Source organism: Vespula pensylvanica, chromosome 1 (assembly GCF_014466175.1).
Source record: "Vespula pensylvanica isolate Volc-1 chromosome 1, ASM1446617v1, whole genome shotgun sequence".
Taxonomy (NCBI): Eukaryota; Metazoa; Arthropoda; class Insecta; order Hymenoptera; family Vespidae; genus Vespula; species Vespula pensylvanica.
The window spans coordinates 10,112,575-10,126,331 of NC_057685.1; the positions used below are offsets into that span (position 1 = coordinate 10,112,575).

At 39.3% G+C, this 13,757-nt stretch overlaps 1 protein-coding gene across 7 annotated transcripts in view; it reads right to left on the reverse strand.

Annotated features, from left to right (window-relative positions):
* The window catches only part of LOC122632890 (RNA-binding protein Musashi homolog Rbp6), a 583,922-nt gene extending 570,569 nt beyond the window's left edge, over positions 1-13,353 (reverse strand). For 6 of the 7 annotated variants that reach the window (XR_006327969.1, XM_043820201.1, XM_043820219.1 and 3 more), the window contains exons 1-2: positions 12,149-13,353; positions 9,692-9,732 (exon numbers count right to left, since the gene is read on the reverse strand). Coding sequence is in view for 6 of the 7 variants with exons in the window: in XM_043820201.1 (XP_043676136.1) it covers positions 9,692-9,732; positions 12,149-12,315 (208 nt within the window). In the remaining variant the exon portion in view is untranslated. The remainder of the gene's footprint in view (positions 1-9,691; positions 9,733-12,148) is intronic. The other variant, XM_043820192.1, reaches the window with a different exon arrangement.
* Positions 13,354-13,757: the final 404 nt, after the last annotated feature.

Below are 13,757 nucleotides of genomic sequence, written 5' to 3' on the forward strand. Positions count from 1 at the left end.
CGATATATACCTACATACGTATCTATCTACGTTCTCGCATTGCACGTGTTCCTACGAAACTTTTTTTTCAAATATTTTTTCTATACGGTTTTTATATTCTCTCTTTCTTTTCCTCTCGCCACTTCTTTATCAAATCGCGAATCCAAACGATTCACGCAACGTGTCAGTGAAACGGGAAACCCGTTCGTTAATACATTTCATGCCGGTCACGTAAAAAAAACAGTATGTCTTTTTGTATATACAGTTTTATTATATATCGTTGTAATATTTTTGCGAATGTTTTCAATTTTTAGTTCAGCAGTAAAATTTCAGTATTTAATACAACTGCTTGTGAAATCTAATAATGTACATGTAATTGTTTTTCAATGTTTATATAGTGAAGGATTTAAAGTGCTTGTAATGGACATATTTTACTTGATATCATTAAAAATTCAATTATCAAGGATGTATAATGGTCTTTAGAAATCTAATTCTAAAATTTTGTAACATATATTTTTCTCAATATATGTGTGTGTGTGTGTGTGTGTGTGTGTGTGTGTGTGTGTGTGTGTGTGTTAGAAAAAAGCTTAGACTACTGACATTTTTCATGTGCTGTAGTATCTATCGTTGTTTTTATTCCGAATGTTTAGACCAGCTAGAAGAAGAAAGGTTATAGCGTTGTTGGTTATAGAGTATATATCGCTGTAATAAATAATAACGAAACGCATGGTCGAAATAATTTTGTTGTATATATGTGAGAAATAACAACAATCAAGATCAGCATTACCAAATAGAAGGAAAACAGGAAAAACTCTGATGGTAGTGGGACAAAATAAAAATTGTTATTAAAAGTTAGGTTAGATTAAAAACGAAACGACGTATCACAAGACATAACTGATATCACGTGATGAAAGTGACGTAGTGTACATTGGCTATAGGGTAATTTGACATCATGTATTCCCTCTTGACGGATTTCTCCTAGCAACGTGTTCATCAACATCAGGAAAAAAAAGTAGTAAGTAGAGAAAGTATTCAGAAAAGCGCACAAGAAGGCATATACAGAAATTTTCATAAAGTTTTATTTATTAAAATAATCACTTCAAAATCTTCTTCGAATGCTATATATATCTTACATGTTTCTGCAACTTTTGAAATTTCAAATGTAAATTCATAAAGCAAAAACATGCTCGAATTAAACTCGATTTAATTGAAATTTAAAACGCTCTCATAATATATCAAAGTACCTACCAAGTTAAAGTGTACCGATTGACCGATGCATATCTGTAGTATATGATACACATCAAAATTTGAACTCTGCAAGTCACAATAAGAAACAACAAATCGCTACGAAACCGCACGAATATTTTTGGATACGTGATATACCCATCGTATTCTTTTGTTCCTTTTTTCATCGAAAACGATATGGAACAACGATAATGAACGTTTTCCAATCAAGCTTCTATCTCGGTTTACGATATTCGAATCGTTGTAAAAATGTATCTAACGAAAAAAATCTCGCATAACGCGCCCGTCCAAATTTCTAGCGCTTTAAAAAGGCAATGTATTGTATCCTTTGCTTAATTAAATCATTTTCGATGAATTATCTTATCGAATCTGATACCGAATATCTAATTTTTTTGAATGGTTTACTTCGACTTTTCTGCTTGAATAATTAAAATTCGTATATGAAATCAGCTGTGGAGACTATATGCAGCTTAGTAATTATTGATAAAAAGTGTTATCAAGCAACACGTAATATAAATATTTTTTCCACTTTTTGATTTCCAATGTTATTCTATCTTACACGATTTCTGATACATGTACAAAAAGGTGTAATGTAATGACGTATTTGACAGGATTAAGCTTGAAAAAGAGATAAGTACACACACACACACACATTAATTAACATCAGTGAAACGTTTCGTGAAATCAGAGACTAAATATCTATATAAGAATATATATATATATATCATATGGTTTATATCAATTTTTTCATGTTCATAAATGGAATTGATGAAAGTCATTAAAATTTTAAATATAAATATATACACCTGTATTATGTGCAAAACAAATAAGAATAAAAATTCCATTTCTTTACTTTCTTTTCTGTATTCGATCGAAATCGTATCTCTACGAAGTTCGTAGCTTGATTTATACACACATAAACTCGCTCCGAATCGTTATCATCGATCCCATAGGTCAAACTCGTGGCCCGTTCCAGTTTCTCTCTATCGCATATCGTCGATTTCTCATAGAAAAGTGGGCTATTTCTGCGCTGCGCATTGTACACGTGCGCAATGATCGAAACTAGAAATTAAAGATAATGAAAAATGCAAATCAAGATAAATAAGAATGTATTTAAGAAGAAAACGGACCATCATCGACTTTGTTTTCATTGAAATAACTAAAGTTAAATTTGTTTAATTAAAATAAGTCAAGAATACGAATTCGAAATTTCTATTTCAGTATACAGACTCAATTTACCCGAATTCTTTTTTGAAATCTTATTTAATTCGTGTAGAATTTTAGATAACTTTCTTCAATATAACTATGTTGACAACAATTTTATACAATCTTTTCATTTCAAAAAAATGCCAAATAATCAGTAATTCATCTAAAAAAATTGTCAAATAATCAGTGAACTTTTTTCTCTGAAATCTTTTTTTATATAATATAATATAATGAATAAATCATAGAAATAAGCGTATATAGTTAGAAACATCTTATATATGCAGAGAACTTCCGGCGATCATTGAATTTTTTTGATCCCCTCTACGTTTTGGTTTATCTGGCGGTAACGAGAACACATTAATGAAAGAAGAAGCAGAAAAGGAGAAAGAAAAAAAGGAGCAAGCGAAATCTACAAACATATTGTAACACGGTCTCGCGATATGGGTAATAGAGAACTAGCGGTAGTGAGTGTTAGATAGTTAGGTAGAGCGTAAATATACATAGGTGTATGTATCATCGAGACAAGGCGAGTCTTGTTCGAGATCTACGAGCCGGTAAAGGAAGATGCCTAAAGATAAGAGCTGTTCGTTGGCCGTGCGAACGGTGCTACTGTATACAGTGTACACGCTTATTCAGTACCCCACGCACACTTTCTCTCTCCCTCCCACTCCCCTCTCTCTCTTTCTCTTTCTCTTTCTTTATTGGTGGACACGACGTACGGGAGCGTTATGAAAATATATCGTATGTGGTTATGTATATCCATGTGTGAGTAGTGAATGAACACATCGGCTCGCGATCACAAGCCATACACCACGAAATTAAGAGCGGAAACACGCGCCACATCTCCGTTTAAATCGATGCTTTCGATGAAAAACATTTATCAAAACAAGTAGTTAAATTGTGAACTCCGCTCGTCTGTAAATAATGTTTCTGATGACAGGCATTCGGTGTAGAGCGTCAATGTCCGCGCTCGCTCGTTCATGACTAATACGGGAAAAACAAGAGAGATAGAAAAAGGAAAAGAGAGAGGGAGGAAGAGAGAGAGAGAGAGAGAGAGAGAGAGAGAGAGAGAGAGAGAGAGAGAAAGAGAGAGTGAGTGAAAGAAGAAATTTGTCGATCCAAGTAAAATTTAGTTGACCAAATTGAGAGCTGCGATGAAAATTTTCCGGAAATGCGGGTTCACCCGTACGTGGAAAATAATTTGATTAACAAAACGGTAAATCGTCGCATTGACGTCGGCTCGTGAACGTAATAGAAACACTCTCAATAGGTTGCTTTTGAAGTTGAAAAGTTTTGAAATAAATAATGTTTGAAAAGATTTGAAAAAAGAGAGAAAGATAGTTTACGGCAAAAACGGACGAGTCACGGAACAACTCCTAGGCACTTGGAAACGGAATAATTCGGAATGTTCAAAAGACAATTATAATAATTAATTCTGCACAGTTGAAAGAGAGGGAAGGAGAGAGAGAGAGAGAGAGAGAGAGAGAGAGAGAGAGAGAGAGAGAGAGAGAGAAAGGTCGCGGAGTAGAACGTGTGGCATGAGAGACGTGCTTATGCAGGCGGAATGAACACAGGTAACAAAAGAGTCGTTCACCCTGTTTTATGTTAACAAATATCGTTGCACTAACAAGCTGGTGGTCGCAGAGGGAGCCGCAGGCAGTCACCTATGTCGCTGCAAATAAATTAGGCGTCCCTTTCGACCTACTTGCGTAATTAAAGTCCCCTTTTCATAGCGCTAAGAGAAACGAGGAAACGTGTGGTGCGAGAGAAAGAGAGAATGAGTGAGAGAGAAAGAAAAAGAGAAAGAGAAGGAGCAAGTGTAGATCCATTATTCCTCGGTCAGTTGACCAATCTTATACCATCTTTCCTTATTTCTCCTCATCTCTATCTTCTGCGACAGCGTACTTTAAGTACCCTTTATCCGTAGCATTTTCGACTTTAATTTAATCGTGCAGATTGTCCGTTCAAGGATGCTCTTAAATCCGTATGAATTCTTTCGATACTTCAGTGGCTGGAATTAGAATCGAATTAAAAGAAGAATACGCATTCAAACCCATATACGTAATACGTTATTACTGCTCCGCTTATAACGACGAGGAGAAGACGCGAATGGCGTAGTTAAATGTTAATGGACGTTTCATGAGAATTATGATAACTTTCCGCGTTTAATGCCTGATAATTAGTCCAGCAATGCGTTAATTTTTCATCGAAAAGATGTGAGGGTTACATTCTGTAGATTTAATGAATAAGAACATTATGCAACGGCATAGAATTAAATTAACCTAATTAAATGTTCGCTCAATACATAAAATATTATTAACCAAAGATTTATCACGATTGAGGATGTACCGTTTGGTGGCCGAGAATTTTATGTAAACAGTTCGTGAAAATTTCATTCCATCAGAATAGCTCGTTAACAGTGGCATCCCAAAAGACTCGCTGACAAATTTTCGCAGTTTCTCTGTACTCTTCTCTCTTTTTCTCTCTTTTCTCTCTTATTCTCACACCATCTTCGTCTGTATGCCCGCTCGCCCATTAAAACGGCCGGGTGCAATTACGTTTAAAAATAGCGAGAGACACGAGGAGGAGAATCTGTTGCGCTCGATTGCATCAGACACCACGACGACGACGTTGACGACGCCGATGTCGACAAAGTAGAAAAAATGCTTCTCTCTCTCTGTCTCTCCGTCTGTCTCTCTCGCTCGCTCTCTCTCTCTCTCTCTCTCTCTCTCTCTCTCCCTCTCTATCTCTATCTCTTTCTCTTGCACTCCCCTCTTTCTTTTCTCTTTCTTCCTCTCCCCCCCCCTCTCTCTCTCTTGCTCATTCTAATTACTGTCCTCTTACTTCATCTCATGAACGCATACGCTTACGTTCGAAGATACTAACCTAGCGCTGAAAGCTAAACGTTTTACTTGAAATATGATTAGTGGCAAAATCTTAGACGTGGATAAGATTAGTACGCGGCTACGTTCTTGCGTTAGAAAAATGGAGCGAAAAAACACTTTGGTCTTAAGATTTATTACGTATAATTATGAGGATATGAACTTAGAGGTCAATATTCTTGGATTTATGAAATTTATCGAGTAATCGGTAATTTTCGCTTTGGTTGTTTTTTGAAAATTGATTTTGCTCGTTACGCCTCTAATCTTACTTTTGAAGAAATAAACAGCAAGAATATTCGAGGTTCCTATGATCGACGAAATCGCTTAGACAAGAAATAATAAAATGAACGAACGTACAACGCATTTGCTAACACGCTTCGTGAAGTATAAAACAGTTCGTCTCATGGAACATCTCACAAGAATTAAACCAGCTGGCTTTAACTCGTTGCATCGTTTACAAATAATTGAGAGAAGCGCCAAAACTCGGAAAAAAGTACGTTACATCCGTTTCTCGTGAATCGCGTTTGAGACTAATTAGCGATAGCAAGAATATTAAGTTGAATAACAATGGAAAGAAAAACAAAAGTATCTTCTATTACGTTCTCTAACGTTTCTCATATAGTACAAATATACTTTTGTTCACACGATATAATATCTAACCGACATTGAAAGCAATAAAAGTTAACTCTAAATGGACTCACTCGTCATGTAGCTTGTGTCACAATGTTTCGTATATTTTAACAATTTGTCTGTAAACCATCCCAAGGTTTCAGGCCATTGTTCCAAAAAATTGAAAGATTTAGATGAGGTAAGTCGTTCTTCATGCATACATAGGAAAGCCAATATAAGCCATTGTTTGATGCATAGCATTTCTTAAGTTCGAACGAGAATATTAACTGCATCGGAATATCGCTTTTTAATCCTGTCAAATAGGATGTGCCAAATTCGATTAAAATTTATGCGTAGCTGTAGTTAATGACTATCACAAATGTCTCTTATTTATCGATGTAAATGATAAAATACTTACGAGTATTTCAAGCGTGAAAATTCATATATCTATACCTTTTACATCGAATGTAATTTAAACGAGTAACAAAAATCCTGCAGCGCAATTTCATTCTAGAGTCGATTATATCGATTCGCGGTGATACACGATTTTCTAATTTCCTTAATTATTCAGCATGCATATCACATGTACCAAATTCGGAAACTATTAAGCTACATGCACACTGTCAACCAGTCGCCAGCAACCAGATGTAGCCGATAAACGATCATTAGATTCAAAGGAATGTATATAATCGTGTCTGCATTTGATCGTACCGATTAGCTGATGAAAAGTCAGTGATCAAGAAAAAATGAGCGATATACGACTCGTTTGGTCGTCGTATTTAGTTTAGTTTTCTGGCTGTTCGTCAATCTGGTCATCGGTGACCACTAGATCCATAATACAGGTAAGTATAGACTTGGTCAACCACGAAAAAACGAACAATGCACGTTGCCTAATTTTCTGAATTTTGATAATTTGTCGATCTGATCGTCGGCGACTGGTCGACAGTGTGCAAACATCCTTACCGTTCACTTCTCGCTCAGCATAATCGTTCGTCGCTAAAACCAATTACAGAGTGTGCGTTACCGGATATGCACCTTGTTTATTTAACATTCAGTATAAACTCGAATATTCAACCATTTAATTACAATTCAATTTTTGTCGATACCCGCATCAGGTATTTACTCAGACGATTCCTTTCACGTATAACACTCAAAAATCGTATGAATTCGTCTGTGACACCTTTCCATCGTTCATGAAAATGTTCTGGTATTCAAGTTAATCAGTTTGCGTTGCTAGAATATATCTATCCAATTCGAAGTGAAAATTACAAATATTTTATTTAAAGCTTTTATTGAAAGTATTTTATTTAAAATTTCATTTCTTTACGATAAATTTTCCTCGAATATCTCGAAAAGATGATGAAAAGAAAATCTAGAATAAAAAGAAGAAACACAAAAACACGGAAGAACGAATGCATATCGAGAAATGAAACTCTCTCAGCGATAAAATCGAACGCTTCCCGCTACGAATGTAAAACGTGGCATTTAAAAGTAGAAAAGGTTAAAGTAGTGTTCTTCGTAAAGGTTGTAAGGAGTAAATATACCATGGATTTAAGTCCATTTGCGGCAAACGATAAGCAGCAAAGAAAGAGAAAAGAAAAAGAAACTTAAGAGACAAGTCGAATGGATAACAGTCCGTAACTGGCTTACTGTAGAGATTCTTACGTGTTTTTTATTTTAAAAATGAAATAAAATACTGTCTTTATACTCCAACAAAATTCTGCTAATTAAATTACTTTTTCATTTTGCTTTAATAAATATGAAACTAATAAATAAAAAATTTTTTTTAAATATATAATAATTATAATAGGCTATAAATGAAGATTAGAAATAGAATTAAAAAATGTAGAGACAATATAAAAATTTATCTATAGAAATCGAATAGAGGCGAAGATCGAGGGAGTAGAGATAGAAAAATCAAGAACTGAGAAAAAGATTGAGAGAAGGAAAGAGATACAGAGAAAGAAAGAAAAAAAGTTGGCGTAACAACAATTTGTGTTCGATGCCGCAAATTTGGTACATAAGAGGCTCGGATAAAGCGACTCTGTGATCGTCGATGCCAACTGGTGAATTACTCGGCAACCTTAAATCAGTCGTCGAGTAAAGCGAGTATAAAGCGAACGAGGAACGAAACGCTCTGCTCTCTGCACCTTAAAGTCTCTTCCTTGAGCTCCTCTCTCTTCTCTTGTAGTTTCCTCCTTCTCCTTCCTCCTTCTCTGCGCTTACCTCAATAAGAGGCTGGACACGCCGTGAAAAGCAAAAGAAACGGGTCTTCCTGCCAGCGTTTCTTCTGTCGCTTGCCATCGTCTTAACTCACGGAAGAAGACTACCGAGAGAAAAAGAGAGACAGAGCATAAGGAAAAGAAGAAGAGAGGAAGAAAAAACAAGTCCAGTAGAGCAAGAGAACAAGACGAAAGGAAGGTGGAGTAACGGCTTACATAACGACGGCAAATAACGCTAATGAGCCTATTCCGCCTTTGTTTCTCTTTTATTCTTTTCCACAAGAGAGAAAGAGATAGGTAGATAGATAAATAGATACATAGAGAGATAGATAGATAGATAGATAGATAGATAGATAAATAGATAGATAGATAGATAGGTAGGTAGATAGATAGATAGATAGATAGATAGATAGATAGATAGATAGACAGGCAGATAGATAGATAGAGAGAAAGAGAGACAAGACAAACAGAAAAAAAGAGAAAGAGACAATCTTCGACTCATTTTATATCCTTTGGCAAGATTTTTTTTGTAAAACAAACGCTAGACGCTGACACGTGCATAATCGATTGAAAGCGTATTATATACGAGATATAAGTAGGTACATCGTTAAGAGAAAGTACTTCATATTGTGCTAGCGCGAGCGAAATACAAGGATCGGATATCATTAAATTGTCTAGAGCACTCGAAGCGTGTCCGACCTGATTAGATATTGTAGTGAACCTCATATGGAGAAAATAGGATGGCTTACTCAAATATTTTTGATCATCTTCATTCTAGATTCTGTGACAAACATGGACTATAGAAATCGTCGAAGAGTAATGGTTATAATATCCATATTGGATCGAAATAAACTATTAAATCATTTGAATAAACACATTGCGGATGTACGCGTATACTGGAAGGTCTCCAGTATAATGATTAGGATTGTAATTGATGATATTTACTTGTCTATTGGATATTGACCGTCTCTTCATATCTTACCGTATTTGTCAATAACTAATATTTTACATCGAGCAACCTCGCATAAATATTAGTTCCGTACACATGTAACCGGCATTGTTTATAAAAAGTAAAGGATAAAAAGAGAGAAAAAGAGGAAACGAAAGAGAGATAGGAGAGAGTTTTTTTGTCGTGACGGGTGATGGACGTTTGATTCGCCGGCGTAGGCACGCTCAACAAAGCGTTACTCAAGTCCATCTTGTGTCACCCAGTAATTTTTCATAATCACGCGATATACGCACACGGTCATGCTTATACGGTAATCGATTGTCCTCGTTAATCTTCTTTTATACGGTATTTCTAGGAAGATGCTGTCAAGATACTCTACGACTTTCTTCAATGATAATTTTTCATTATACTGCATTGCGATTGATGAATTCGCTTTGAAAATAATACGAAAAATTTAAGCACGTTTTGTTTGATTTGAAAAACGCAATGTTGGACAATTTGAATTAATTCGTTCGAATTTCGTGCGTTAGTTGAGATCTTAATGCATATGAATTAATTACTTGAATGTGGGGAATTAATTAACGTTAAATAATGCTCACCTGGACTGGTCTGCCATGATAGACCACCGATGAACATTTTCCTAGAAAAAAAAAAAGATGATTCCATCAGCATCGCCATCAGCCAATCTTCGATGTTGAAAGACGAAGACGGAGAAAGAGAAGACGGGGTAACTGCCGGCAGAGGGTAACTTCCGGTATTTCTTAACCCTCTGCGCAGTCTCCGTTTCTCGACGACAGGTGTCACCACACATCAACCAACAACCGAAAAACTCACGAACGATTTTTTGCTTTTCCTTTTCCTCTTTGCAATTTTTTTTTTTTTATATAAGAACTCTTCTCGATCTCGATACGGTGCGCAATCTTAAGTAAAAAAATTTCAGAACACGACTTCCGTCACAAACGAGCGCGCTTCCTGCTTTAATCCGAGGCTCCCCCTGTTCCCATTACTTCCGGACACACTTAAGCCCATCCACGCATCGATATTGTCGATCGGGAAAAAAAACGAGGGAAATTCGAATTTATCGTTTAATTACGGTTTGCCGCCAGCGCAGTAAGGTACCTGATCCATTAAGTTTGTATGAAATGAGAACATTTCGAATAAAAGCATCGACTGCCATTCGTGAATTATACACTCTCATCGCGGCTAAATTGATCGATAGATACGCGTGAACAGAATCCATTCATCGGTCGTGTCTAATACAACGTAACGACGAAGAGAACGAGGATGACAATGGAGAAGCATGTACGTTATCCGCAAGATCGTAAACGACATTCCAATTTAACGAAGATAAGATCGATTTTCATATCACATACGCAGATGGAATAATCAAAATTCATGAAAATCGGTCTATTATGGATCAAGTTTCCCAATGTGCTTCCACTTCGAAATATCTTTTCGAGCGAGCGCGCGCACATGCAATCTCTAATCATTTATAACGATAATATAGTATGTATGCTATACGTCATTAGTGCGGAAGCGAACCAACGACCAGTGGAAGTGGAAGAAAAAAAATCTTCCTTCTTCCTCTAAGAATTTTTACACGACGCTAATCTACTCGTCGTTATCATAATTAAATACGTAAAATCTCGCGCTCGTCGCGTAGATGCTAACGAAGATAACGCTCTCTCGCATAATGGTCGTAATCACGTGGTAGCGCGTTCGAACATCGATTTTCTGAGGCACGACAGCCTCGTTGTGAACTCCCACCCACGCGCTTTTCCGTCTATCCTCCTCCTCTCCCTTCTTCCGTTTCTGCTCCTCTACGCTCTCTCCTTCGTTCCCACTAAAGCGCTTCTAGGCGTCTCCGTTCTAATACTTTTACGCGGTAATCCGGTAAACGTGTGCCATTTTGGAGGAGATAAACACGACGACGAAGAAATCACTTTTGAATTTCTCGTGTTAAATAGATCACGCTAAATCGATCATTTTTTATATGTGAAGATAAGTAACGGTCGGAAACGAACGGAGATTCTTCGCGTGTTATTTTTATCGACGCGTCACGTTACGATAAGGAATGACACGAACTACCCCCGTTTTTCTTTGTAGGTCACATGGTCAGCAACCCACGTAATCCGAGCAAAAGAATCGGAACACCACGTGACAGACGCGCGTCATCTCCGACGATGACGATGACGATGACGACGGCGACGACGATCACGACGACGATGAAAACGATGACGAGACAACGAAAACGGCTTTGCTAGCTGTTTCGATGCATTTTCAATTTCTTAGCGAAAGCAATCAACCCGTATATCCGTTTAAATCATTCTGGACGAGAAGGAATCACACAGCGATGTAAAAGAACGGAGAAGAAAAAAGAATGAGACCTTTGCTTGGCGGCAAACTATTCCCCTTCAAGTTTCTCTCGGATCATCCCATTCATTTATCCTTTTTTCGCTCTCTTTCGCGCGTTCCACGCGGACCAAAGGGGATGTCTTTGGCGAGGGGTAAGGGGACGCAGGGGAATGCCGAACGCGCTTGAAAGAAGGCGCCACCGGTCCGAGGATAGAGAGCACACTACCGTGACACGCATATTACGCGCCCGGCAAACAAACACCACGCGCGCCTGCTCCACCGAATGACAACAATGACAACGACAACAACAACAACAACAATAACAATAATAATAAATAGCAGTATTGACATATATATATACATATATATATACAGTATATATACAGTATATATATATACATATACTGTATATATATATACTGTATATATACTGTATATATATACTGTACGCTAGATATTATATATTATATATTATATATTATATATATATACGTATATATACTGCCGTATTGAAAAGTACATATATAAACAAAAGCATCAACAAACAGGAATAACAGCAGGTAGAAGGCACGACGCGCACGATTATCATCCGGAACGCCGGCAGACGATAGAAACTAAAAGGATTGACGTAACGATATGCGATTTTCTCTAAGGAACACTCGCGCGATATATAAACACAAGTGAAATTATCGTCGCGTTACTTTTCACAAGGAAGCAACCCGTCCTTTCGGTCGGTGCTATTATAAACATTGCTGGTGGATGTAGGTGGACGATCGATTTTGCAGAAGCATGAAGATATGTACCCTGGATCGTTGGGCACCTCAGCGGGCGAGCCGCTCGCCACGATCTCCTGATTCTGAGATTCCATAATGGCGCGCGGCGCACGGCTCGTCGTCGTCGCAACGCTCTCGCCTCTTCCCGAGGATCACGGATAAAACGAAAAAAGCACGACTATTAAGAGAGAGCCGTCGTTCGGAAAGTGATTCTGCTTGATTAGTCCTCGTGCGACGGCAGGACGTCGTCGTCGTCGTTGTTCTTCCGTTTACGACAACGATCTTCCTCGTGCTCGTGTTGGCCGACGGTGAGAGAGAGAACCTGCTGTTTGCTCCTTTTCTGACGACAAAGAAGAACGTCACCTTCTTCAACGACGACGAGAGTATCTTCTGCTTCTCTCCTCGTCGTTGATTTACCACTGACTCGTGTCGTTGCGAAAGAAGGAGAAAGATGAACGATAATCACACGAAGTCTTGTTTTCCGTATCTCGCGTCGTGTTCCTCTCGCGCGACGTGCTCCCTCGAAGTACTACGAGAACAACGAGGACGACGACGATGACGAAACGTACGAACGAAACGCACGTACGTCTCGTACTCGTGTACGAAATGATAAACTACTCCGAGTGGTTGCGTCAAGCCGGTTGACGACAACGACAACGACAACGACAACGACAACGACAACGACAACGACGACGACGAGGACGAGGACGTAGAGACGAAGACGACGGGCGCGACGATAACGACGGCGACGATGAGAAGGACGGTTTACGATGAGGAAAACGTAGATGTCTTCTTTCTTTTTTCCTTCCTTTCTCTCTTCTTTCTCTTCTTCTTCTTCTTCTTCTTGATCTTCTCTCAATTTTTTTCTTTCAACACGTTCTTCACTTTCTCTCGCGCGCGTATTCTCTCTTTCTCTCTCTCTCTTTCTCTCTCTCTTTCTCTCTCTCTCTCTCCCTTTTGCTCTCTCTCTCTCTCTCTCTCTCTCTCTCTCTCTCTCTCCACACTCTCCCCTACTACTGACTACTAAAAACTAAGGAGAAGGTGAGAGGTTACGTGGCTGCGCGGTATGGCAACTACTGATGACGGGCGGCGGCCGGTACTCGGACGTGCGACGCGCTCTGCGAGAGGTTCGACGCGACACTGCGCTCTCGGCGCGGGGCGGGGGAAGGGGCGTCGGGTGGGGAGGGGGCCGCCGCCGACGTAGTGGTGGTGCGGTGGTAGCGGGACGCAACCGGGTCGTCAGCGGTGGTGGCGGCGGTGGCGGCCGTGCGGCGGGGACGCGAAGAAGAAGCTCGCGCTTGCGCTTTCGCGAGCGAGAGGGCCACCGCTGCTGCTGCTGCTGCTGCTGCTGCTGCTGCTGCTGCCGCCGATGCCGCCGTCGCCGCCGCCGTCGCCGCCGCCGTTGCCGCCGCCGCCGCCGCCGCCGCCGCCGCCGCCGCCGCCGCCGTTGCCGCCGCCGTTGCCGCCGCCGTTGCTGCCATCGAAGGAACGCATACCCGCCTTCGGACGCGGTCGGCTCGCCTGCTCGTGCGAGCAA